At 38.2% G+C, this 27684-nt stretch overlaps 1 protein-coding gene across 2 annotated transcripts in view; it reads left to right on the top strand.

Annotated features, from left to right (window-relative positions):
* Positions 1-218: 218 nt before the first annotated feature.
* CMC1 (C-X9-C motif containing 1) overlaps positions 219-27684 on the top strand; it is a 45333-nt gene continuing 17867 nt past the window's right edge. Inside the window, exons 1-2 of one of the 2 annotated variants that reach the window (XM_049799294.1) lie at positions 227-430; positions 12211-12303. In XM_049799294.1, the coding sequence (XP_049655251.1) occupies positions 406-430; positions 12211-12303 (118 nt within the window). In that variant the 5' untranslated portion in view covers positions 227-405. Of the gene's footprint in view, positions 431-12210; positions 12304-27684 lie in introns of both variants that reach the window. The other variant, XM_049799295.1, reaches the window with a different exon arrangement.

The raw sequence follows: 27684 nt of genomic DNA, 5'->3' as shown, positions 1-27684 counted from the left end.
CCGGCGGCAGGAGCAGGGCGCGCAAGACCGGGAAGGCGGCGGCTGCCGGCTCCGCCCCAGCGACCCACCACCGCCCACCTGCCCAACCCGCCACACAGCGCATGCGCTCAGCCTCCCGCCCCTACCTCACCACCGCCCACCCCGCCACAGGGCGCATGCGCACAGAATCCAACCCCCCCCCCCCCCCGCCGCCGCCGCCGCCGCCGCCGCGCAGCTGGCGCATGTGCATGTGCCTTGCCTCCCCCTTCCCGCGCCTGCTTTTCAACGCCCTTCGCCTTGTCCGCGTCTGCCCCCGCTCTCTGCCCGCTGCGGAGAAGAGGGGGGTGGGGCTCGGCTGCGCCGCGCCTGCGCGGCAGGGGCGGGCTACGCAGTGTGCGCAGCTGCCGCCGCCGCGTGGAGCCGCAGATGGAGCCTCCCCCTGGCGCCGCAGGTAGGGGCGGTTGCCGCACGCGCTGGCCGGGCGGCCGTCGGCACGTGCAGCGAGGGGGAGGGGGGGGGAGGCGGCGGAGCGCCCCTTTCCCCCGCCGCCGCCGCTTCGGCCCGCCGCCCGCCTCGCCAGGGCTTCCTGTGGGAAATCCCCGTCGCTTTCCGCTGCGCCCTCGCAGGCGGCGGCGAGGAGAGCGGGCGGGGCTGCACCGCTGGCGGCTGCTGGGAAGCGGCTCGGTCCGCCCTCCGCCAGCCGCGGCGGGCCGGGGCTGCCCCGCCCTCCGCAGCGGCCTCCGGGCGGCGCTGTCCCTGCCGCGCCCTCCTTCCCGCTGCGGCCGTGACCGTGACCTCCGGCGGCGAGGCGCGGCGCTCGGCCTCGCCTCAGCGGCGGCGCAGGCTGCTCCGGGGCGTCGAGGTCCTGGCGGGGCCTTGCCGCCGCCGCCCGGCCTGCTGTAGCCTCCCTGGCTGTGTAACAACCGTAAAGGCAAAACGCCAAGGTTACATGGCTCTCGGCTCTGTGCTGCCCAGATCTCGTCCGAACAGTTATAGCCGCGTATCCCTAGAAGTGAATTTTAAGCCCGTGTCTGTACACCCACGTAATATTCGCTCTTCCGCCCAGTTCCTGAGGCGGGTGCCTTCGGCTGGGTACGTTGGTGTAAAAAGGCCAGTCCCCCCGGCAGAGCGAACCCAGCGAGGTGTTGGTATGCCTCAGCTAACGCCGGGTGTCGAGACACCTGTAGTTGGTGGTGAACTGCAGCAGTTGTGACTCTGCATCTCGGTCCATGCTGCCTGTGACTACTTCTTCAAAAGCCAAAGGGTGCCGGCCAAGACCAAGCTCTCGGTTTCTGATGGAAACCTGTCCTGGGCCTGGCTCTCCAGGCCCTGCAAACAAGGCATTTGTGCAGTAACCAAGTTCTGGTTTTGTTGATCGTATTGTCTAAGCATCGATCTGTTATCAAATTAAGAAAACGTTATAAAACTTATCGCTGCATTTCAAGTGGTGGTTGTTCAGCGTAATTTTGCTTCCCAGTTGTCCTTTGGAAAAAGTCTAGTTATTACACTAGCTTAATTCAAGCTATTGTGTGTGCAGTGTATAGCAAAAAGGATGGCTCCAAACACTGGGGTTCATCAGCATTCTGCTTCCATATTTATGTCTATAATGACATTATATGTCCCTCCTAATCCACGTTGCAGTTGTATGTTAGCTGTGGTAGGACTACTGAAGGTGTACTTCGGGTACATGCTATGTGACACCAATACTGAGATTCATGTGCTGGGCAGTGGCATTGCTTACTGATGCCTCTCTAAATCTGCTACCTTCTTATCCAGTATCTTTTGCTTACCTTCCCCCCTACCATCAAGTCCCTGGCTGTTACAGGTATATTGAAAACCTCAGAACATGAACTAAAAGCAGAAATGTCTAAGTGAGGTTGTCCAGAAAATCAAACAATAGCTGTGAGGGGTGTGAGCTGCCCTGTTCATATCAGTAAGGTGTTAACTCAGATACCCCAGTGCAGTAGTTTTCAATGTCATCATTGTTAACTGCCTCTTGGCTCGCATACGAGAAAAAACGGGGAGAATCACAGTTTACTAAATTGTTACTGTGTCTGATGCTTTACTTTGTCGTCACAAAAGACACAAGTATTCTCATGGCTTTGCCAGGCAGTGGGGAGTGAATATCAAGGAGTCCTCTGAAGCTCAGAATGTAGAACCTGTGAATTATGTCATTATTTGTATGGGAGGAGTTTTTTAACAGCCACAGTTTGGGAGGGAACTGTGGCTGTGTTATTAGGTGATTGCATCCAGTAAACAATTTGGTAGATAAATCCCTTGACAAAATTTTATGTTACACTATTTTATTTTATCCTTCTTCAGAATGAATGTGCTGCAGCCCAGGATTGAAGTTGATTTTTGCATGCAGCACTTCCAGAACTCTGTAGGGTGCTGTTTTCAGTAGAAGAGGTCATGGGTTATTAGAAAGCTCATTTTCTTTTTAATGTGCATTTGGTTATAGCTGTCATTTTCAGATGCTGATGTCTGGATCCCTAGTCGAAGATTCACAAATGTGTAACGAGAAAAGTAGGGTTATTGAGAGTAGCTTAGATAGACAGTACAGGTTTTGGTACCTATCCTGGACATTTTTGGGGGTGTTAAAAACAGAGGTGTTGAAGACTGGTTTCATAATTTTCCTAAACTGCTTAAAATGTCTCTTACTGTCATGTGGAAATCTAGGCTGTTACATACAGCAGCAGTATATATATAGAATGAGAGAATCAGGCTTGCAGAACTGTGACTTGTTTCAGAGTGGCATGGGCAGTAAGACAGAGCTAGAGGAACATAGTGAAAGGAATGAAATTATAGCTTCAAAAGATAGAAAGGAAAAAATAATAGGAGATAAAGCAGTGTTGAATTTAAAGGGCAAAAATATCTAAGTAAAAGAAGAAGAGTTTCAGCTTTTAATTAAACTTCTTTTAGATAATATTTGCAATGAAGAACATAAGTTGCCACCGTCAAGAAGGGAGTTGAATGAGAATGACCTTTTCGATATTGCTAGTGTCTTTGACCTGTATTGGGAACTTGAAGGGAGAAGATAATTGTGATTTCCTGAAGTTGTTTGACACCACATTTTAAAGAACTGTTCTGGGAAAAGAACTAAAAAATGAAAGATGTACTGGGACATTCCATTGAGTTTTATAAGACTGAGCGGTTTGAAAGGATTCTTTAGAGTTTAAAATCCAGAATAACATCTGCAGTCCTTGTGTTAATGTAACCAAAAGGCTTTCAGCCTTCTCTTCATGTTAGAACACCTCACGCTCTGCAAATTCTGAAAACACTTGTGTGTTTTGGTCATATCCACGATGTTAGTTTCTAAGATCTTCGTACTGATTGTTCATTAAATACATAGCTACAGAAATCAAAGGTAGGCATTGTTTTTTCTTGTCTCTTAATCCTTATTTCCAGTTAAAAAAAAAGAAAAAGGCAGGAAGAAAGGTATTTGGTCCTGTTACTCAAAAGCCTTGCTCTTAATTTGTTTGTGGTGTTCATTATTTGGAATGAAAGGTGTAAATTTTATCTTGAAAGGAGTGGTTAAAGAGCTAAATATTCAAGCTCTCAAGGAGTTTGATCAGATCTTTTTTTAAAATGAAACTTATTTGTGATTTACATGGTTTTTCTTTACGCGTTATCACACAATTCTGAAAATCAGTAAAAAGGAGTATGTAGTGCTGTAGCCACCAATTAGTGTTATGGAGCATGGTGGGAAATCGTAGATGGTTAGCATCTCCTCTTGTAATAAATCGGGCGTTTCACTGGTTGTTAGATTTTCCTGCATCCCTTCTTCATCCAGATGCCGGGTACTTCTTTCTATGTAGTTTTTTACCTGTTACTCATCTCTTGTTTCTGATGCAAATTATTGCACAGTTCTTGAGGTCACTGCTTAGCTCTATTTTATGTGGTCTGTTTGGTTTATATACTTCAGGTAGTTAGTGATTTTTGCAGGACCTTTCTCTGTTTCTTACTCCAGGTGGAAGCAAGCAATAAATTCTTGGACAACATCCGCTGTTAGTTAGAAAGGGCATAGAGGAAATAGGGATTGTACACTTGGGACCGGTTTCAGATAGGTGCTCAGAAGTTTGGGTTTTGCTTCAAAAGTGTGGAACCCGATGTATAGGAATCCAATTGTATCTGTGCTGTTTCTGTATTTTTGCCATACCAGAAAAAAACCCAGAATGTTTATTTGGTTGCTGAAATGTTGCTGCATGGCGTCTTTGTTTAAGTGACAGAAAGTTGTGTTGAGGATTTTACATGAGCTACTAAGTGAAGCATTGAGAAACTTTACAATGGCGGAATTAAGGCTGTCTGCTATTTTAGTCCTTGGCCAGTCCACAGCCCTAGTTGTTACTGACTGTGTTTTGTGCATTTTGCTCAAAACTTTGCATTCCACAGTTGTCAGAAGGGATTTGAGGTGGGGTGGGGTGTTCCCCTTACAGGTAGCTTGCACTCTACTGGCAGGTCTGTCGAACAGTAGTTCAGGCTAGGTGTTAATGAACATGCATTATTTTCAGTAGTAAATATTAAGCCCTGATCTGTAATTAATTTTCAGGAACTGGCTTTGCTGTGTGATCAAGAGTGTAAAAAAAAAATCTCCTTGTGTCAAAAATCTTCACAAGCAACTTCAGGCTTGGCTTTAGTTATTACTTACTAGATGTATGAGCATTTGCAATCCACATGTAATTAACAAATGAGTGTGCTTTGTCAGGTCTGCTTTTCCTTTTCTTTCTAGATATTACAGACTTGCTCTAATACAGCCATTGTTCATTTTTAGCAAACAGGCTTGTCAGTATTCTCGTAATCCAATACTGCCATATTGCAAGAACATGAGCCCCAAAGCAAAATGTAAGATAACAAATTCAGCCAGTGAAAAAGGTGAAAATTGACTTTGAGGTGATGATAGAATGGTGAGAAGTTAAAGCTTTGGAAATTTTCCCTGGTGTTGTCATCCCTGTACTCCATCTTAATTTAAAATGATGACAGTATTAGATAGATCTCTAAGTCTGTAACTTTTTAAATACAAATAAAGTTATTCATATACATTTAAAGAAGAAAAAATGGTTGCTATGTAGAGAAGCTGCACTGATCAGCTTCTTTTGCTTTTAAATCAGGGTTTCAAGGTAACACGTATGTTGTTTAACTTGGATTATAACACTTCTGTCACTTCATGTTGTCCTTCTATACTTCAAAACCTTAGTAGAGAGCAAAGTACTTAAGACTCTAGTTCGTATGTAAACACCTATGTGCAAATGAAATTACCAAACTCAGTAGCATTTCACGTGTGCATAAAGGTGTTTGGTCCTGGTCCATCATCAGTCAGTTCACACTGGATGTTTTTGACTGATAAAATCCATTGCCTTTAACAGGATCCTGAGTGGTTTTTGTGGGACTGAGGTTACAAAGCCGTATGCTGAAATTATTTGTCACTTTGACCCCATGAACCTCTTGGCAGTAAGGGCACAGGAGCCCCCTCACAGTCTACTGGACTGGGTACTTAAAAGTATTAATTACATTGATATATAAAATAAAAATTGTAGGAAAAAACTTAGATTTTAGGAACATTTTTTTTCCTCCAATGAGTTTAATGGGTCTATCTCTAAATTAATTTGTTCCAATGTGTGACTTAGTGTTTTTGAATAGAGGTTTTAAGTAGTTGATAATATATTCAACGATACAGACTTTTTTGATAACTGTTTTTATGATGCAGATACGCACAAATGATTTCGCATGAATTAACATAAGATTGGTAACTTTTATTTAATACAAATTGGATAAGCTAGGCAGGGTAAAGGAGGTGAAAATTTTGAGTTGAATGCATTCTTTTCCTGGAGGAGTAGTAAGCTATAATTATCTTTGCCTATTCAAAACAGTGTTACAAGTACACTAAAATAAATCTGAAATGGTTTTTGAAAAAATTTAACCTCTAGAGCCAACAGTCTGATTGATGAAAGGAATGTTTGCCAATAAACACACAATTAACACTGTGCTGCTACTTCTGTTATTAATAAAAGTGTACTTTTTCAGTGTAGTTTTATAATAAGCTCATAGGCAAGTGTTTTAAAACAAATCTTCAGGATGAAATGGAATATTTACAGCAGAGAAATAATTTTTACCAAGTGATACAAAAAATAGCTGTATCCCCAAAATTAATGCACCTACATAACTTAGCTATAAACTTGTTATTCATTCTGCAGCCCGTCTTAAGTGTTGTTTATACTATAGGTCCGCATATGGAAAAAAATGAGAGATTGGCTGGCAAACTCTTGTTTAGTAAACTCATCACAGATGACAGCAAGACCTTCCCTTCCAGGAAAAAGATCTGTGTTACACTTATTTGGAGTGGAGATTTTCTTTAAATGTGGTGTAAGTTAAAGAATGGGAATTCTGCATGTATCTTCTTGTTTTTCTTCCCCTTCACTGTAATAACTCTATTATTTCTGCACTGAAGTTTTCATTAATACTTTTTCAAGTTCTGTTTCTTAAAAAAGAAAGGCATCTTAGAAATCTGTTCACTGACAACTGCTTATCTTTGGTGGCAGCTCATAGGAAAAAGATAGTAAGGTGTATTTAAAAAAAAAAAAAAAAGTCCCATTTATGGCTCCACATTTCTGAACCAAGGCCTCAAAATAATGAAAGTGATTGTTTTAAAATGTTTATATTTTGAATAGTGTTATACTTTTAACTTGGAGTCTTGAACCTTTACTGAACTTTGTACAGTATTTTTGCTAGTAAATAACAAAACTGATGTCTAAAAGTTGATGTAACTGGGACTTCAAGAAGAACATGTGGTATAACAGTTGCTAATGAAAATGTTAAGAACTTAGTAAAACTGTCTCTGTTCTTTGTATGTACTGTGGTTCTTACTGAAATAGCTATAATATTTAAAGTACTACTTTGAGCTATTTTTTAAAAATGTGCATAGATAAACTGGACCAAGAAAATCCAAATTAAAGGTTGTATAATGAGAAATTGACATTTCAAAAACTCTTACTGGAATCACTTGACTCGCTTCCTCTTGGATGCAGAAGGTATGAGGCTTCTGTAAATATCTGGGTAGACAAGTTTTCAACTTTTTCTCAACTTCCCTGAGTAATCTGTGTCCCTGCTACCTGAAGTCATGAGAGAGATAAAAACAGAGCTGTAAACTACCAGCAGGACATAGTGACAAAAGGCTAAGTCGTTTACCAGCTGTGTTGAATGAAGAGGGGAGATGACAGGACTTTTCTCAGTACACTCTTCTAGGAAAGCTTTTGTCTTGGTATCCCCTTTTTGTGACAGTCTTCTAATTAATATGACAAGCTGCTACAGTTGCTTTCATTATTAGGGTACAGCAGCTTTGTATTTCATTCTCTTCTTGTCCTCTTAGAGGTCTGCTGCCTACAGCACAGGTCTACACCGTGCTTCCTTTTTTCTCAAGGCCTTCCTGGAACCTGTGGTCAGAGGCAAGGAGGCCAGGAGAGTATTTGTCATCTGTTTTCCCAGCCTCCATACGGACTGGATTTGATGTGTATTCTGTGCTGTTCTAGTGGTTGTGATGCTTTTGTTCCTATTGATGCATTTATTTACTGATTTTTTTTTTTTTTGGTCATTTTTAGAAAAATAATGAAAACGGTTAAACCGAATGGCTGTGGTCCTTGGCCTTCCATGGCAATAAATAGCTTTTGCAGCTGAGGGTTTTGATGAACCACAGAAAGCTATTACAATTGTAGTCTTGTGCCCTACATATTTTATGCAACCAGAGAACAATTTAAGCATTGAGAATTGCCAAAACCCGCAGATTTTATTTGTTAAAAAAAAAAAAGTCTTAAATGTGTTCTTAGTGTTTTGCTGAATAGGGGTATCTCCCAATTTAGTAATCTGTCTCTTCTTCTTCTTCCTTTAATTCTTACACTGGGCTGAGGTGGTATGGAAAACAATTTCACTTTCCCAGAGGTATTCCCTTTTCTGTAGTTTTCTCCCCTTCTGTCTTTTTTTCTGGCAACTGCAAGCTTATAACCTCTCTACCCATTCTTTATCCTCTCCTCTATTCTTCATCCCCACAAGGAGTGGCAGCATTCTGAAATGTGTTGATCTCTGTCTTTAGGAAACATTCAGTAGTTTCACCACACATTCCTTGGCTGTAACCATAATCACATTTTCAAGGAGCTAGTGATTTAGATGCTGTAACACCTGCAAGCCTGTATTTGGTTTTAATTCTGGCTTAACTTCTGTATATACTCTTACAAAATACTTAGGTTTTACTGTTAATTGTATTTAGTCTGCCTTTTGTAGCCTTTACTCAATTAGCTCATGTTCATCCATATGTCCCTTGTAATGTTTGATGGTACTAGGAAGTTTCAACAGAATGTAAAGTAAAGGTAGAATGTCAGAATATTAAGTTACTCTAGCAAACATGCCCGAGTTTTGGCTGACAGGAGGAAAAGGAAAAGGAAAAGCTGCTGCTAATGTTTGTTTGGCCCTCTGCAAGCTGAGAGAAAGTGTGTTCTTGTTGGTTCACTTTGTGGCCAAAGGCCATGATCATCTCAATCTACCCAAAAGACCAGGCAAAGTGTGTGGAGCATGCGGGTGGGAACCAGAAGTACCAACTTTCAAATGCAGAAGGCAGACTGTAGGAAAATGTATTTCTTACTTGTCTGGGAATAATTTTACTGATGTTTTGAAGATAAAATAAACCAGTAGTAGGTCTGTTGTAATGCAGATTCTTCTGTAGGGACTAGTCTGCAGCAAACCTGGTATTAGAGTAGGAATTACCTTTCTTAGTGCAGAATAGTGAACTTTCAAAAGGGGAAGAAAAGTACTTATTCTAGAAACTGTAATATAGTTGAAAAAAGGAATGGATGGTTTCACATCATGGCTGTCTCATGTTTTTTGATGAAGTCTTTCTTCTGGGGTGTTGTTTCTTTGAAAGGTCTTGCCATATATGTTACTGCAGAGCCGATTGGGTTGGTTTGGTGATGATCTCCTTGCAAGTGCTTATATCAGAAATTCAGTTACTCTGCACGTAAACATATATTTCTAGCTGGTATTCAGTATTGTTAGTATTTGTGCCTTATTTTTCCTTAATATTTTGTATAAATGTTAGAGATACCAACTTCAGTACAGTGTTTTAAGGTCCTTGAAGGAAAATCACTGTAATCATGATGCAACGGGCAGTTTAGAATCGAGGAAGAGTATTAAAATACTTAAGACGTTACACCTGAAACTCATGAGTTGCGGTACGGCCCAAACTGAACTTCTGAATTTGAGCTATTTGGGGAGATGGTGGCACCCAGATGCCTAAAACTACCTCCTAGAGTTTATATGATGATTTGAATTGCTTGCGCTTTTCATGGTTTAAAACCTGATACTTACCAACAAACTTAATTTTAAAAACTGTAGATGAGATTATAAGTGGTCTTTGTTTCCTTTATACTGTTGAATAATTACCTTTGAATTACTGTTGTAGGTCTCTTCTGATTCTTTGTACTGGACACTTCCCTGTGTCCTGATGTGCCCTCTCCTTACTGCGTTTTTAGCCTCTGCAGGTTTGACAACAGGGGACTAAACAGAGGGAGTTTGCCTGGAGCACAGCTCTGTTGTCATGGTTCTGGTTGAGCTTGTGTTAACACCGGTCCAGCTACTTCTTGCTGTCAGAGTTAAGCCCCTTTCCTTTTGAATAATCAAGCAGAAAATTGGGTGCTTGTGCTCAGATAAAACCCAAAATCCTTGACTGTTCCAGGCTGACAGGGAGGCCTTTTCTTGTCCTGTTTCCTTTCTAGCCTTCAGTTGCATTCCTATCTGCTTCTCTTCTTTGTCAGTAGTGGGTGGCTGATCCTTGCGTTGGACCCCTGTGCTTTGTTGTTGGAGGAACTGTGGTTGCCTCTAGCCACTGCTGCCAGTGGGGGAAGCCCAGTTGCACTTCGCGGGCCCTTAAGACTTCTGTGCTATCCGCTACATTTCCATGTATGGTGGAATAGATACTGATGTATAAAAGTTAAATAAAGTAATTATTAGAACTCTGATAGTTGTACCCCAAACTGTAAATCAGTTGAGAAGCGCTTTTTTACATATATTTCAGTTAATTTTCTGTGTTGAACTGGTCGCTTACTGTGTTGTTAAGTGCATAATAGTGCTCATGTGATAGGGTTGGGTGAGGGCAATGGGGGACTGTCAAAACTTGCCTTTTGGTGGCAGCTAGCAATCCACTTGTTTACCTGTATCCACACTCACAGATCAGCTTAGTTTCTGCCTACTTGAAGCACCACCAGTATAACTAATTTAAAAAAAAAAAAAAAAAAAAAAAGGCGGGGGGGGGGGGAGGCAGAAATGCCAACAAAAAGCTTAGGCTATAGTTTGAGCCAGTGGTGCTCATGACAGTTGCATGTTCCTAGTCTTACACAGTTCCCTTTCCTGGTGCTTTCATGCTGTTCTATGGTGAACTGGATTGGAGAATTTGTCTGGCTGAAGAATTGCCTGACAAGAAATTTATTTACCTTTAGACCAAATTAACTTCCCCTTTCAGTTCACCACAGGGCTGCAGAGCACATCTGTGTGGGCAGAGCATCACAGGGATTGGGAGAGGCAGGACTGCAGTACTGCTGGCTTGCTTTGACTGAAGCTGTTCAAAGTAGAGCTGAGGTACGCAGCTTGGTGGTGCTGTCCCTGCCAGGTCATTCAGCTGAACTGATGTATCTTGCTTTTTAAAAAATGTGTAAAATTTTATGACAGCTTTGTGTTGTCTATGACATAATAAATGCTCGGTAGAGTAATTGTACTGATATTCTGCAGACAGTTAAAATGAAGGATATTTAATTGTAATTACTTTATCTCAGTCATGAAAATTGGAGCATTGAAGCAAATCTAAGTCATGAGCTATTTGTTTGGCATTTTTGCTGTATTTACAGCAGATGCTTTGTTTTCTTTCTTTCACTGTAGAAATTCCAAGTAAGAAATTTTTGAAGAGAAAAATAAGTCTTTAGTTCAGATTCTGTATATTGCTCATTGTAATCCTCTGTTTCATTACCTGATTCCCCTAGTAATATCATAGATTCAATACTGTGTAACCTCATAATGTAACCTCATAGCATTAGTAAACTTTAAAACATGATTTAGAAATGGCTAGAGAAATGTTAGTCTCTGTTGCCTTTTGATCTAGAAGTAGATGCAGATGCTCTGAAAAATAGGTGGTGTTTGAAAGCAGTAGGTAATTTAAATTCTGCTTCTTTCCTTAATTTCAATACATCACACTTCTAATTAATTTCATCTAAATTTTTTTATAAGCAATTTTTAAATGAATTGATTGTCACTCAAAATAACAATGTATCTGACAGTAGAGTTTTCATAATGTGAGCACCACAGCTGATGCTATTCTGAAGTGTAATATCAACATCAAAGGAGGAAAACCAGGTATTTGGTAAAACTGTGTTGGACTATACAATGTTCTGAACAAATATCCTTTAAAGGGTTTTTAACTCAGAAGCTAAGAAGTAAAAAGCTGTGCTTGGTAAATTCTCATCCCTTTGTTTTGAAAAAAGTGGATTTGAAAATGCACTTTTTTTCAAAATGGTCTGTGTTGTTTAACTATTCAAAACCACTAGCTGTACTCAAGAGTACTGAATTGTGTTCTGAGACAACTGAAAGCAAACTGCAAGTATACTTTTAAGCACAGAGTTCAGGCAGCAGCATTTGTTCTTGTTAAGTTGAATTTCTCAACGAAAAACTCCTAGATCCTCCATTTAAGAGGTTTCTTGCTTTAAAGAACTGAAGTCTGCCATGTAACAATACAAATTTAAGGTTGTGCTCTAATATGTGCTGTATTTCTCAGCTTTATGACAGTGAGTAAAAAAGCTAGTTTGTAGAGATAATGTACATAGAAAAATACTAGTATCCTGAAATAAAAGTAATTCTCAACATTTGTGCAGTCTGTATGCAGACCTTCTGTTTAGTAAGGCAGAAATTAGAATGTGCTGCCAGAATTTTCTTCATAATTTTTGGTTCATTGTGCACATTGAGCAGAACAGAAATATTCAGGATAATGCTCACATTTGTATCTGAGCAATTTTAAATCCTGGACTTTCCTGCCTTTTGATCTGTCTGGTCCTTCCATGGTACTTTATGTTGCTAGTTTGTGACAGTTCTAGTATACTAGTATATCTTATATAAACAATGCTGTGTTATTTCTGTAGATGGACTTTCTCTGATGTAGAGATAAAAAAAAATTTTTTTCCCTATTTTTTGTTTTTATCACTCTTGCAGAAAGTTCTAAGCTGAGACATGTAGAAAAAGATATTTTGATTCCACAAATAATGAGGGATCGAGCCAAGGAGCTGTGTTCAGATAAAGTGCAAGGTAAGAGTCAAATATTCATTGAGAGATCAGATGTATTCACTTTTGTGCCCTGAATATAATCCTTGGTTTTGAAGTCAAGTAGTCAGAGAATGAATATGTATGATCTGCATCTTATCTCTTCACTGTGAAACCAGTAGTAAAGCATATAAATCTTCTGTGTTGGCTTTGGCTGGTTGGTGATGTGGATTTTTTTCCAAAATGACTTGTTCTTGAGGGCTGTGGAATTCAGTATGATTAATATAAAACTTTCCACATCTTGGTCTAGATTATGTGATGACAGAGCAACACAAGAGTTACTGTATTCCTGTACATAATATTTGATACTTACATAAATGAAATTTTCATGTGAGCCTTCAGTTAGAGTCTCCCTCATTACATTAAATTTATTTAGATATTCTCAATTAACTGCATCTTTTCCCTGGCCCAATATTTTAATGATACATGCACATGTTGAAATAGGGTGGTATGGCCCGCTTTTGCATGTTTTAATTTTCTTTTGAAGAGTACTGGGCAATAACTCTTTAAAGTTGGGTATCACCACTTCTGACACCCAGCCGTTCATATATTCCTCGCAGAAATCTGGAGCTTTTTGAAGTACCAGAAGGATAGAGCTACTTATGCACAGGTTAGCTGAGAATGTTGCTATAAGAGGGATATGAGAATGGAAAAAAATTTAGGCCACAGAATTATTCTATACAAGTGGCATGCTTTCAGTAGAGGGCACTTGCCTCTTGTTATCTAGATCTGTACTCTCTAAACTTTTTTGTTCATGCACTCCATCAGTAACATTTTCTGAGAATGCAATCCCATTATATGTATATTTATTTATAAATGATATACATGTACCATTCTACTAGTATATTATGTATATTGTAAAACAAAAAAATGGAAATTAAAAAAGGATGAGATAAAGATGGAATAAACAGTACTTTAAAATAATTTTTGTGTTATTTATCAATGGTACAAACCCCTTTCTGCTCTTAAAATATTACTATTAGTAACAATATATTTATTGAGAGCTATATGATTGAATATGCTTCATTATTTTTTAAATCTTTGTTTAACACTTTGTGATACAGCAATTTGAAGGTCTGGTTCTAAGTTCAGTTTATTTCAGTAGTTGTTTTAATGGGTGTCATAGCTGAAAAAGATGCCTCACAAAGATACACAGATCCCAGTGGAAGAGGTGCATTGTTGCCTGCACTTACTAAATCATGATACTCATTTTTCAATCCCATCCACAAGTTCTGCAAAGGTTTTGCTTGAAATTGGGCTAGTAAATGATCATCTTCCCTGATGCCAATCAGTTGCTCTTCCAAACTAATCAGAAGGTGTTGCATGTTTATATTTTTAACAAATAGGTTCAAAAACCACTGAAACTCTCATTTGGAAGGTTTTTAAACAGGTTAGAAAATTCTGTTTCTGTCCTTTTAAAGTGTACAGATATGAGAGGTTTTTATAGGTGAAACACTTGCATTGTGTTCAGCAACAAAACCAAAACCAAAGCAAAAAAAAAAAAAAATCACATAAAGAGGGGAACACATCCAAACATCTGTTTTCAATATGCTCTCTCCATAGTACAAGTTTCTTTTGAAAAGCAGTTACTTTCTCACTCATTGTTAAAACATCACCTTCACCTCTAAGGGGCACATTAAGTGTGTTTATTTTTTGGAAACACCTGCTAGGTAGCAGACTACTCACAGCCACCTGCCATCACCAAAAAGGTCAGCAAATGTGGAACACTTCTCTTTTTGTAAAAGAAAAATGTGTAAAGTTTGACAACTCTTTTAAGCACTTTGCCACAAGATACCCAGCAAACCTCTGCATGGTGCAAGAGATTTTCATGGTCACACCCCATCTCTTTACAAAGTCTGGTAAAGATGCTACTGTTTGAAGGGCTTGTTTTTATAAAGTTAACCACACTGATGTCATCCTGTAGTACTTTGTGCACTCCTGGCTCCAACTTCTTTGCTGCAATAGCTTGCCTATGAGTGATGCAGTGAAGGAGTTTCACATGCGGTGCTATGTCTGTAGCCTTACCCTGGAATCCCTTTTTTATTCCAGTCAAAGTAGCTGCTCCATCAGTGGTTACACTTGCCCAGTTTTTCCATAAAACATTGTTTTCATTAAAGAAGCCATTTCTTTTTGAGAATATATTTTCTCCAGTACATCTTTCCTTGAGTGGCTCACAAAAAAAAAAAGTTCTTCATGCATTTCATTATTGAAATGCAAATACCATAAGCTGAGAGAAGTTCAAAACGTCTGTACTTTCCTCCAACTGTATAGCAAACCTCCCACACTGTGTAACTTGTTCTAATACTTGCTTCTTCAAGTCTTCAGCAGTATCTTCTACGCATCTTCCAATAGTATTCACTGACAAAGGTATGCATTTTAGTTTGTTGCCATAATGTTTTGGCGTGTATTATTTGAGTGACTTTTACCATGGCAGGAAGAACAATTGTTTCCCCGATGGTATGTGGCTTTTTGTATTTCACTGTTACCTAAGAAACTTCAGAGATGGCTTCTAGACATTATCACTAGGTTTAGAGTCAAGTCTAGTTAAAGTGGACCACTGTATTTTTCCAGCAGCTGCTTTTAGGGGTTCTCCAAAAGACATAAAAAAATAGTGTTACAATAAACTTGAGATGAGTAAGTGGGAAGAGAGTTGGGAATATCTGCCGAAGTAAAGTGGCATCACATGACAGGTAACTTCCAGTGCTGCCAGAAGGAGTTAATACACATTTTTTTTCATTTGAATGATTGTTGAATCATTTTTACTTTGAACTCTGTACCTGTTAGGGGAAAAAACAATGAAGAGGAAAAGCAATTACAGTAATGTGGGTCATGGAAAGACAATGTCAGTTAAAAGTATTTTGAGAGCATGCTATTTGTATACTCTTGTTTGAGGGTAAACCAAAGGGAGTGTGTGTGTGTTTTTTTTCTCCTCTGAACTTTCTCTGTGTAAGATGAGGACTTTGGTTTCAGCATCTTAGTTTTCTGTAGCAGCAACCAATATTGGAGAGTCTTGAGCTGTGAGTTGTGGACCATTATGTTATAGCTTCTCCATGTGTTTGCCTCCATAAATTTTAAAGCAAAATGCTATCGTTTTTTTTCTTTCTGTGATGTTAGGCAGAACTATATTTTTTTAATTCTTTCTCCTGAATAGAGTTCAGTTGTGTATCTTTAGGAGAATGAGGTTTGTGGATGCATCTGTCTCCCCCTCATTCCTCTGTCACCTGTAAGCCAGCTTTGATCAAATTGTGGGGACGTTAGAGGTGTAAACTGAATATTTTTTATATAATTTTTATGATCAAAGAGACAAGCAAAATCCACAGTGATATCCCTATTTAAAAAAAGGTGGTAGCATAAGTTCAGCTATTTTGTTGTATACCATTTAATCTGGATGGGACAGGGAGAGAGACCAAACCACGGGAAATGAAGCTTAAGCAGTTTTGTGAACAGGAGAATTTATCATCTCTTAAAGCCATTGTGAAATTGTTCCTGGAGTAGATTTGTCTTGTTAATACACAGGGATAGGTGTTAATCAGAGTAAATAGGCTATGGTTTTTAGGCTGTAAACAATTATAAGCTATGAATATAAGCTGTGTAATTAAGTAATCCGAACTCCTGCGGTACAGTTTGCATGCCACAGAGTGTACACATGTGCATGAAATTGTGCTGTTTACACTAAGTGGCATAGCTACTCATGTAACTTGCTCTCAGTGTAGGGTTTTTCTGCTTTATGTTAATTTTGTCTGAACAGCTCCTGTTAATTAATACACCTTTCTTTCATTTTGTCTTTAGGAAATTGTGGTAAATGCATTGGTAATACAGGAAATAAAGCTGTTCTACAAGTATGGGCCTTTACAATTTACTTGATCACGCTAGGTTCATATGTGTCCCTATGGGGAGCCCCTACACATTCAATAGTGCTCTGCGTGAGCACGGGGGTCCATCTGTATACAGTCCGTTACCTTAGCCTGCAGCTATACCACCTAGAGCTGTGTGCTTATCAGAGCTAATAATGCAAGTAGTGACAGCCTGTCCAGCTCGTGTTCAAGAGCCATCCAGGGAACAGAAACCCCAAGGGTTAAAAAATAAATAAAAAATAAAGGTTTTGTTAACTCCAGGGGTAATTCTGCTACCCTAGCATGGTTAAATGGGTGACCCATTGCTGTGCTTGGTTGTTAGCGTTACCAGAGTAGCTTAGGGATGAAATAACCTTGAAAATGTGTCCACCTGATAATTTTTAAGAAAAATTAAGGATTGTGTCTGTCATATTTCATTTTACTTAGATTCTTTAAATTTGCTTTGAATTTTTTTTCAGGTTTTTCCAGTATAGTTCTTGTGTGTGCTGCATGTTCCTCAAGAATTTAGTACATCTCAGTTGCAGAATACTTTCTGTGTTTAAGATTTTCAAGCACTTTTTCAGGGAAAATGGATATATTAGTAATTTTGTTAAGAGGGTGAACATGCTTTCTGCAAAACACTAGTTAGTTTTCCATGACCATTATGTAAATATGCTTTATTGTGTTAATATCCATGCACTGTATGTATGTGATATTGTGGGCACAATGTGTGTGAGTTTGGAGTGTCAAAAGTGTCTTAAAAAACAAGCAAACAAAAAACCCACAACAACATTGTCATACAGGAACTTTTCACTGTATTTGTACAAACTGTAGCATGAGTTCATCTGAAATAATATTAAATCAATGTATTTCTGTATCAGTGTGTCTTTGGCATATAAAAATACGTGCTTTCAAACTGAAGTAGCTAAAAGGAACATTTATTTGCCTTTGCCTCATCTATTGCTTTTATGAAGTAATTTCTTAAGCAAGCTGTTTTCCTTTAAAATTATCAAGTTTTTGGCTTTAATTTTCAGTTATAAAATTTAAATTTGAGTAAACTTCCTTGAAGAAAAATAATAGCAAATTTCAGGAACCTGAAGTTAGCATTTTTCATCAGAAATGTTATCTTTAGCTTATCAAAACTTCTGTAGTTTCATCTAGCTGTGCTGTGCTTTCCATAACTCCTCTCTGCTCTGAAACTAGGGACACTCACTAAAAAAAACAACTGCAAGAGCTTTGGTTGATCTTGATCATATCTACAGAAATGTTTGTTCCATTTCTTAAGAGCACTTATTTTGCTGTTCAGAGTTACTGATTCTGAAATTTAACTTGATGGTTTAGGTAGAGAAGAACTTTTGAGGACAGAAATGTACAAACTTTAAGGATTGTACACTCTGTTCAGTTTGATTTTTGGGTTCCTTGACTTGGAAAATAAAAACAGAAACGGCTGACTAACTTTTGATGGATTGTGGGTTTGGACTCTGAAGAAGTTGTCTTAAGTTGAGGACCCAAAAAGAAATTACTGGATTACTGAGTCAGTCATGAGATTGTAATTTTGTATTATATTTGTTGTATAAGTTTTGTGTATTTGTCATATTATAAAGCAGTTCTGCTCACCTTCCAAAACTTCACAATCTTTTTTTGCTAGGAGAAAATCAATCTTGTTCCAGAGACAAGGGATTTTAGTTCTAAACCTTTTTCTTCTAAATTTGGTGTCTACTACTGATACATGGTCTGCATTTGGGCCTTTCAGGGTCACCAAGAGTGACTTTCAGATGTCTTCTGTACTTGTGACTCATTTGTAAGGCTCAAGGATTCAAGCAGGAAATTGAGCTACACACTTTTTAGGGTGAAGACAGGGATAGATAGTTCAAATTAGCCTGGTTCTGCCATTAGGAAGGTAGTGAAGTAAGGGAAACAATTTGGATGATTGAAGACCTGATTCTGCCTGTGACTCTGCAAATGAGAACGTGACCATTTCTTGTTTGAAGCTTGTTGTGGGAGATATGCACTTGGCCAAGATGACAAGTTGTTTTGTCCTTTTTTTATGTTGGTTCTGTTGTCTGTAGGAACTGTGTAATTAAGGCAACTGGATTCCTATTGCTGACAAAACCCTTGATACTTGGCAAGTCTTTAAAAATGGTTTGGAAAGTGTGGCTGGAAAAGGACATTTCCAAGCAGCCACCCTCCTCCCATGCTCGTTTCCCCATTAGCCCTCTCCTCCTCAGGGCTCATGTTGATACTTAGTGAAAATGATGGGATGCAACACTACTGCAGGCTTCTCTACAGTTGAGCATGACCAGTGTCAACCAGAGTTTTGATAATGTGCAGTTACTCAACAGTCCTGTCACTGACATTATCTCTGTCCCCGTAGGGGCCACCTGCTCTAGACCATGACCCTTACACCTGACACATCAAGGCCCATAAAACCAAAGAATTTCTGATTGAACTACATGTGATGCTGCACATTTAAATGCCCAAGCACACCTTTAGATATTCATTCTAAAAAAAAAAAAGGTCTTGTTATATATACTTTCTTGTCAGAAATGCAGATAATAAAATGTGTGAAGTGCTTAGCAAATTTCAGCTTGATGTTACTCAGTGGAGTTGCTCACTTTCCTTTGTATTGCAGGACAAGTACTGTTAATTGATGCAAACCCTTGCTGCATGCTGGGGGCAGATTAACCTGTTGGCACCTACAGTCATGGTTCTGAGGTTGATCCTGGAAGATGCTAAGACTGATAGTAGTGGGCAATTACATGACAGTCTTACTTTCTTGAAGCAAATTAAAACTAAAAATCACCATTTATTACCGAAGTATGCTCATCTGCTTTGCTTCATTGTGAAAATAATAGTCCTTACAAATTTTTTTAAGAGTATCTGGGAATATAGTGGTCTTCTAATTGACCAAAGCAAAAAGATCAAGTAACTGAAAAAAATCAATGAGTTAACATGACAACTCCTGGTAACTTCTTTTTAATTGAGCTGTTGGGGCCAGAAATGCTTATACGTGCTTGTGTACATATTGTTCAGAGCTTGATGGAAAGCCTGAGAGGTTACATAGGAGGCATCATAGATTTTATAACTGGAATAGCCTTCTCTTATGAGGATCAAAAAAGAATGTTGTGTTACTACCTGCAACTTCATATTCGTGAGAGGAAGGTTAGTATAATTTGAGAACATAGTTTCAATACAATGACAAAACTGCAAGTGGAGAAGAATGTTATCCTCTCTTGCTGTATTTATTATCTGAATATTAAAGTACATTATAGTCATATTTTGTGTGACCTCATGACCCTATATGAAGCTATTGAGATTACTGTTTCAACATGCGCAGTTGTCAGTTATTTAAATTATTTTAGATGTTTTGATAGTGTACAGCTGTATTTAGTACTGGTGATAAATTAATACATGTTTTTCCCTAGCTAGCGTTTCTCGAGAGTAAGGTGCTGAATTTTTACATGATGTTCTTCTTCGTGCACAATACCTTTTATTTTGAAAAAATGATTCAGCTCTATATATTTCCAATGAACATTTACTCTCATCACATTTAGCTATGTGAATTAGTACAATCTCTAGAGGGATTATGGTATATTGAGCTTTGCTCCAACAAACTGGGCAGAGAGAACAGCTATATGTAAATTACAATTTGAAGAAATGAGATCCTAGATCTCATGGTCTTTTTTTTAATGATACTTACAGCTTTAACTACCCTAAGCTAATTTAGGGGATTTTATAGAAAAGAAATATGGGAGCATATTGTGTTGGTTGGTGATGGAAATCTAAGTATTCTAACTAGTGTTAGGACTTAGAAGAAAATGTTCGGGGAGGGAACTTACCCTATTTGATTTTTTTTTTCCTTCCCCCCTCCATGTCATTTCAACCCAGCTGATGACAAAAAATGGGTCAGACTGCTAGCTTTACCACTGCAACTTAGTTGTGTGGGGTTTTTTATTTTTTTTTTTTTTATTAGGGAATGGAACAGCTTTTACAGGGACAAAGAGAAATGAAATCACTTTCAATGAAAGAAAGAGGCTCATTATAGCCACCAACAGCAGTTATTGACAGCTACACTTCCTATTAACAAGGAGCATTTAAGAGTTTGGCTGTTGGATCTTTGGACTTGATCTAATTTGCTAGCATTAATTAGTTTCTTTTGAGCACAGACACTTGGTGCTCACAGCTATAGATTTGGAGGACTAATTAGGACAGAAAATTGAACAGAATGGGGTAAGGCATTAACCTTCAACCATTACCAGCTGGGGCTCTGATAAAGACCACAGAGTCCAAATGTTCCTATTCATGCAAAGAGTACTCTAATGAATATCAATTTCAGCCAGGTTGCCATATCCTACAACCACTGTCTTAATTTTGATTCTCCTACCTGGTAGAGATTTTTATGTATAGATACTAAAGTGATATTGGTAGTTCAGAGCTCATAGATGACAACCTCAAGAGGTTACCTGTGTTTGTCCAGCCTTTCAATTTGGTTTTCTCAAGTTAGAGATTTTTACTGGATTTTACAGGTTAAGATCCTGAATTTCAATTCGTTTTCCCTGTCCAGCATAAATATATTAAGGCAGCATAGATTAATTACATGATTTAAATTAATTACATGGTTTAAATAGAGGATGCCTGTATGGTTTTGGATTATTGTAGTACATGGTAGTAATATCCATGACGAGCACTGACCAAGCTAACTGTTGAAGGTTGAACAATAGGATTGCTTCTTTTGCCCCTTTTATGGTAAGATACAATTATATTGTGGAGTTAAGTTGGTGATCCAGTTTTAGGAGGAAAACTGTTCTTTCAGGCTGTGGATTGATGGTGTTTTAACATCTGCAGAATGGAAGTACTTTAACTGTATATAAAGAAATGAGAAAAACAATTGCCTTTGTCCTTTTGTACCATTTCTTGGATTATTGGACTTGAAATTAAGATCCAAGATCATCAGTTGTTTCTTCTACCCTTTAGTCTATCACTACTCCCTGATGAACTCCCCATCAAATCTGGATCATTGGTTCTCTCTTTGTGTGACTTCTGTACCTGAAAATTCCTTGCCCATTGATGAGAAAAGTGTAAAAGTCTCTTTGACATCCTTTCTTCAAACTTGTTTCTTTCAGGAAGGGTGCTAGCATTAATGTATATCCTGTGACTTTTGAAGAATTGAATCTGTTTGGGTTATGTCTGCTGTTTAGTTCTTTGAGGCTAATATTGCCTTTTATGTGCTCTAATGACTTCCAGTTCTCTAGTGGTAAACTCTGTACTGTTAGGTTGAATAGGTCGTTCCGTGTCTTAGGGTCCTCGTGAGGTTGTTTTATTGTAAGCTGTTAAAATAGAGAAATTCAAACTTGCCTGTAGCTACTCATCTTGATGTATTTTGTGGTATTTAGATCAGTCTTCAGAGAACAACTTTTGCTGACTATCTGTGAGGTTGAGTGTCCATAGGGCAGCAGCTAGTGGATAGGGGAGACATGGTCAAATTCTCCCAATTAAAGGGGGAGGCTAAGGTGGTTACTGTTACATCCTCTTACTAATACCAGGTTTGTATCTTTTCCTAGATGTTACATACAGTATTTGCTGATACCCGTAGTTTTCTTTCCCAACGGACATGTTTTGATTCTTCTGTGTCAGTCATTCTTACTGCCAGCAAGTGAGGGCATACTTGGGATTCTGTAGGGGTTTTTTTGTATCCATTCATTGGTGGTGGTGAGAACCTATACATATCGTAGCTTATGTATTAGAGTATTACAGTATTGTATTACAGTGGCATAGTTGCACATAGCAATGCATTGTTAATGACAGTACACGTGACTTGCAGTTAAACTAACGGTTACTGTATGCCCTTGATGATGTATTGAGTAGTTGCTTTGCAGTTTTGGATTATAAACCACTCTTAGATACTACATTTAACAGTAGTAACACAGTTAGCACTTTGTGTAAATAAATCTAATACTTTTAAGAGGTCATGCTATATTCCCATTGCATGTGTATAAATATTTATATTGTATATGAATTATGAATATTACCCTGGGGTTACTTTCACACAGAAAATAGGTTATATTTCAACTGCTGAAGTCAGAATGTGTTGTGTAGATACCATTAGGTTCAGCAGTGGAAAATAGAACTTAGTTTGGTCAAAAAGTAGCTACTGTGTATTCAGAAATAAAATGAAGAGTGAGCTTTCGAATAGCCTACAAGCAGTGTATTGACCTAGTAAAGAATGTATGATAAGCAGGGTAAGGTAATAGGGGAAAACTTCTGTCCACCATTCTTTAGAAAACACCTGAAAAATTGCTTATCCAAATCACAAAAATTGAGATGAAAGTATTATTGCCAGTTGAGCTAAATGGGGATGAGAATAGTAGCTGCAGTTTCATCTAATATGCTTTGGTTTTATGAGGCAGTGCATTTTGAGAGTTGTCATTTTGATCTCCATTATTTCCTGTAGATGGGAGAGCTATACCTGTTGCACATATCTTTGGGTGGAATACGACAAGTCAGCAGTCAGTCAAAAAAAAGGGCAGGAATCACAGGCCTTATCAGGCAATAGGGGAATGCAAGTTAAAGTGGAAATACAGTTTGGCAAATAAACACACTTCAACAAGATGTAGTGGTCTGAGTATTCTTCATGCTTTTTGGTGTTCTGGAAAAATTAGTGTGTTTAATGAAATCTCAAATTTTCATTATGGTTTGGGATGAAAACATTTTAAACTTCTTTTTCCATGTGGAATAGTAGTTCTAAAGATTGCTTAGCTTAGCTTAAGGTCCCTCCGGCACTTATTCTTTGATATAGAAGTTAATGGATCCTGTGGTAAAAACACTGACAATGCACAACTTTTTTTAAAAGTAGAAACAATGTCTGTTGCTGAGTAAAATCACATTTTTGTATATTATTATTCAGGTCCTTTTAATAATGGCAATAAAAAATAATTGCCCTCTTTCCCACCCAAAATTTAGTTTTGTTGCTATTGTAATTGTCCAATAGTTGTCTCTGTGGTGCTGTATAGAAAAAGAGTAGGGAGATCTGTGCTCTGACAAGTGTTCTACTTACAAGTCTCATGCCTAAGAAGGGAGTAAAGGCTACTAATAAAAGGTCATAAAACACTTGTGCTCTATTGTCATCGGTATGAATTTTATTTTTAACAGTTTATCACCCTCAAAAACAAGAAGAAAGAAACCTTGCAGAAAAGAGCACCTGGAATGTGTGCTGCCTAAGATCAGGATAGATACATTTACATGAAGTGTAAGCATATGACAGAAAGTGAGAAGTATTTTGCATGAGGAATCAGGAGCTGCAGAGTTGGTCATAGGATGTGAAAGGGGATGGACAAGGAATACTAGAGCTGTACAGAGATGTGGAGGTATGGATAAGGCTTTAAATTTATCATCAGGGAGCAAGAAAAATGATTTGTCTGCTGTATTTGAGGTATGAGAGGGATACTACTAAAGTATTTGAAAGGAATCATGGAAGGGATGGAAAGTAATCGTTCTAATAGTATAATAAGTAGGAAAGGAACTAACATTAGGAATTTTTGAGAGGATAGTGTAGAAGAGCAGTGCATGAAAAACTTTGGATGGGATTCTTCTCTTGATATCCACTGTATTGGGAAGGAGTTGAAATAGTTGTAGGAAATTTTGGACTTTAATTTTATGGTATTAAGCAATCTGCCGCCTTAACCTTTTTCCTAAAATGAGCTTAAGGAAAGGTTTCTTTAAGTCTGAAATGCCTTTTTTCACTTCTTATAGTCAAGTTCAGGATTCCCTTGTATGAATTTTATGACATAGAATGTCTTGCACTTCTTCCTGTCTGTGATCCAGAATCTCTCAAGGAAGTATCTAGCCATTCTTTCCCCCCCTCTTCAGTATAAACTAAATATGGCCTCCAAGCCTCCAGATCAACAACATATTTTAAGGATATTTAAATAGTCCTTTTTGAAACACTAAACCACACAGTCTGCTTATGTGTGTAAATTCGTCATTACACTTGCATACCAGGCTTGATACAGGTCTTGCGTTGTTTCTTGGTGACAGAAACATCCCATACACTTTGCGATAATGGGATGCTCATGAAGCTGGTGAAAAAGCACTGCAAATGTGATTTGAGATGTAATCTCGCCTGTGGCTGTAGACTATCAATCTAACCTTTTAAAAGTAATTTTGTAGAGGCATAGCTTATGTTGGCAAAAAGAACTTCTGAATGCTATTGTTTAATATGTGGGAAATGTGTAGGAAGTGTATAATGTGGAAGCACATAGAGAGTTGAAAGCAGGACTTCTTGATGCAATCTAGATGGGTCTAACTGCTTTAATAGCATTACCTTCAATTCTATAAAGAGATTGCCAAACTTAAGTGCTCTAAAAAATTACCTCATTGTTGGACAGCATATTTATCAAGCATAAGAGGAATGCAGAGCTGGAAAGGACTTCTAGAAGACACTTCAGGCCATTGTCTTCTCTTGTGGCCATATCTATTATGCCTGTGTTTGTCCTGTAATCTGATTAATGTTGCAGCTTCTATAGACAGGCTGTTCCAATGCTTAGTTGTTTTTTACTGTGCAAGGAATGTGTTTTGGTTTTCTAAGTTTTGGGGTTTTTTTAATGTCTAAACTAACTTTTCTCTGTATATCAAGCCATTGATGTTCTGCAGACATTGGGCACATTCCTGTTAGTGGTGTGAATAAAAACAGCACTTTGAATGGAAGAAATAGGACAATCTTTTTTATCTAAAAAAGGCAAAAAGGGGAAAAAGAAAAAGGAAAATACAAGGCTTGCTCAGTAACCATCCTGGAAAACTGTTCCTACTGCTGAGTCCCTGAGATGGCTTAGGGAAGGTGTTGGACCCCGAGATTCCAGAGTTGTTTTCAGGAGTATGGAGAATATAAACCAAAAAACTCAAACTTCAATGTCACAATGTAAAAAATGACATTTAAATTCACAGGGAGAACTGCTGCTTTCAGGTTGAAGAAAATGGTATCTAATAAATGAGAGTGACCACAGTCTGCAACTTCAAATACTATACTATGTGGCACATTACTTTTTTTTTCTGCCTTTGGGGTGCTAATTTTCTACAGTGAATCTGACAACCCAGTCAAAATAATTCATAAGACCAATGATGAAAAGTACTTTTTATTTTTTCTGGTGTAATTAATGTTTGTCACTCCTCATCTGTCCTGATTTCTTCCTCTTGTTTCTTTGCTTTCTGTTTTCTAAGTGTTTTTTTTTTTTTAATGCTCCTTCTTAATGTATATAAACTTTCCAACTTACAGTGTGCCTTCTGTTCATTGTTTAAGAAGCATAACAAAAGTATAGTCTAAACATGGCTGAAGAAATTGAGCTCCTAAATATGGAAAACCCATGTGTTACAGGTTTTGGACAAGCATTAGTTTGCCGGTGATACCCATCCTGGGTATAGCTATAGAACAGTAACCTGGAGAGTAAGGTGCCTGTCTTGTATGCCATCCCATTTCCTACCCCAACAATGCAGGTCACACAGGGTTTGGGTGTGCAGGGAAGGTCCCTTCTATTTCTTTTCAGATTGCAGAGTACCTCAGTGAGGCAGATTTTTGAAAGCAAAAGTCACCATGGTTGAAGAAACATGGCATGCTGAGTGAGACCCAGTGCAGCAGGGCAAGCACATAGACTGTTAGGGATCCAAATGGGCATATTCATTCTGCCTGCTGGGAAGTTCAGGATAAAATTCTGCCAGGCCATAATGTTTACATTCTGACATTGTTTTAAGGCACTGTTGTGCGTTATTACCTTAATATAGGCTTCGACATATATGTCGTTAATGAACAGAAACATACTATTGCTTTCCATACAATATGGAAAAGAAGAATATAAAAGAATGTATACTGTTTGGGGTTATATAACCAAAGATTTAATTACTAATTAATTACTAATTAACTAATTAGGATGAGAGGAAATGGCCTCAAGTTGTGCCAGGGGAGGTTTAGATTGGATATTAGGAAAAATTTCTTTACTGAAAGCGTTGCTGGGCATTGGAACAGGCTGCCCAGGGAAGTGGTGGTGTCACTGTCCCTGGAGGTATTAAAAAAATGTGTAGACAAGGCACTTCAAGATATGGTTTAGTCAGCATGGTTGACGGTTGGACTTGATGATCTTAAAGGTCTTTTCCAACCTAAATGATTCTGTGATTCTATGCTAATTAATCTTTAACAGGGTACTAACAGAGGTCAGAGCTTCTGTGGTGTTTTCAATGACATCAATGTCCTGTTTAAAACATGTTATCTACATCTAATGATGCTTCATTACTGTTGAGTAATAGTACTAATGGTTCTTCAGCTTCCTCTTTGTGATAGAGGTGTCTTCATCTTACACTTTTGAAAATTGTTCCTGATTTAACTGGTTGGAAAATAAAAAGCATATACATGTATATGTGATGGATTTTTAAATTTTATTTTATACGTTTAAAACTGCTTGAGAAAGTTTTAAGTCCTTTGTGGGGAGTGAGAATGGTGTGGAAAAAAATTCTCTTGCTTCAGCAAGGCTATTGTGTAAGTTCATTTTGATATGTTTCATCTGTTGAGTAATTATGAAACTTTAGCATTTTTGAAACAGAATATTGTTTGGGGAATCTGTCTTCTTCACTCTGCCATCAAATTCATGTAAATACTAGTTACTGACTGTGCATAAACTTTTGAGAAACATTCAGTGTTAGGCAGAGAATACTTAGTAAATTACAACTCCAAAAAATAATTTTTGCGCTTCTGTAGAAAGAAGATATTTAATAGAGTTGGCAACTTTTGCTTTAGCTACATTCTCCCAACAGACTAGTAATTCAGGTGGATAGTTCTAGTCTCATCTCTTTCTTTTCTGCTCTTGCCGTTTAAATATCAGTTCAGGAAAATATGGCAGGTGATAATTTTTTTTTTTATTTTTTTTTTTTACCTCAATTAAATATGCTAGTTCCATTCTCTTCTAGATAACTACTTACATATTCAAAGATGCTTTTATGTACCTGAATTTAATTACTGTCTCATTATTGCTGTTGTTAATGAACGGTAAGATTTCATGTTGGATTTTTAAATGCAAGAGCATATTATTGTCTCTGTGGAAAACTGCTAGATAGGCATGGCTATAGAATGAAGTTCTCTTCTAAATGATAACAAATTAAACTTAGGAAACCGATGCAACATTTCACAGGCAATTCTATTAGTGCAACCTAGTTCTGATCTCATGGTCTTACCCAAGGCTTGTAGTTAACAAAATCTTTTCGGTCTGAGGCATAAGCGGTGGTCTCAGTGCAGTGCTGTTTGTTCTAGATCTGATGTTACTTATCTCCTTTGCCCTAATGTTTGAGTTGCAATGACCTGACTTGTCTGAAAGCTAATTCAGCCACTCTAATGAGGAGAAAAAAAAATCACCTCTGTGACTGTGTTAAAAGTACTTACAAGTAATTTAGTGTTTGCATTACCATATTTCAGGTCTACTTAGATATATTCCACATAAAGGGTAAATTGTAACAGTGACTATCATTGCTTTACGTGAAGCAGGTGGAATTTCCTAGT

The sequence above is a fragment of the Accipiter gentilis genome, chromosome 4 (genome assembly GCF_929443795.1).
Source record: "Accipiter gentilis chromosome 4, bAccGen1.1, whole genome shotgun sequence".
NCBI classification, from domain to species: domain Eukaryota; kingdom Metazoa; phylum Chordata; class Aves; order Accipitriformes; family Accipitridae; genus Astur; species Astur gentilis.
Note: the sequence above shows the minus strand (reverse complement) of the source record. Positions and strands in the feature narration are given on the sequence as shown.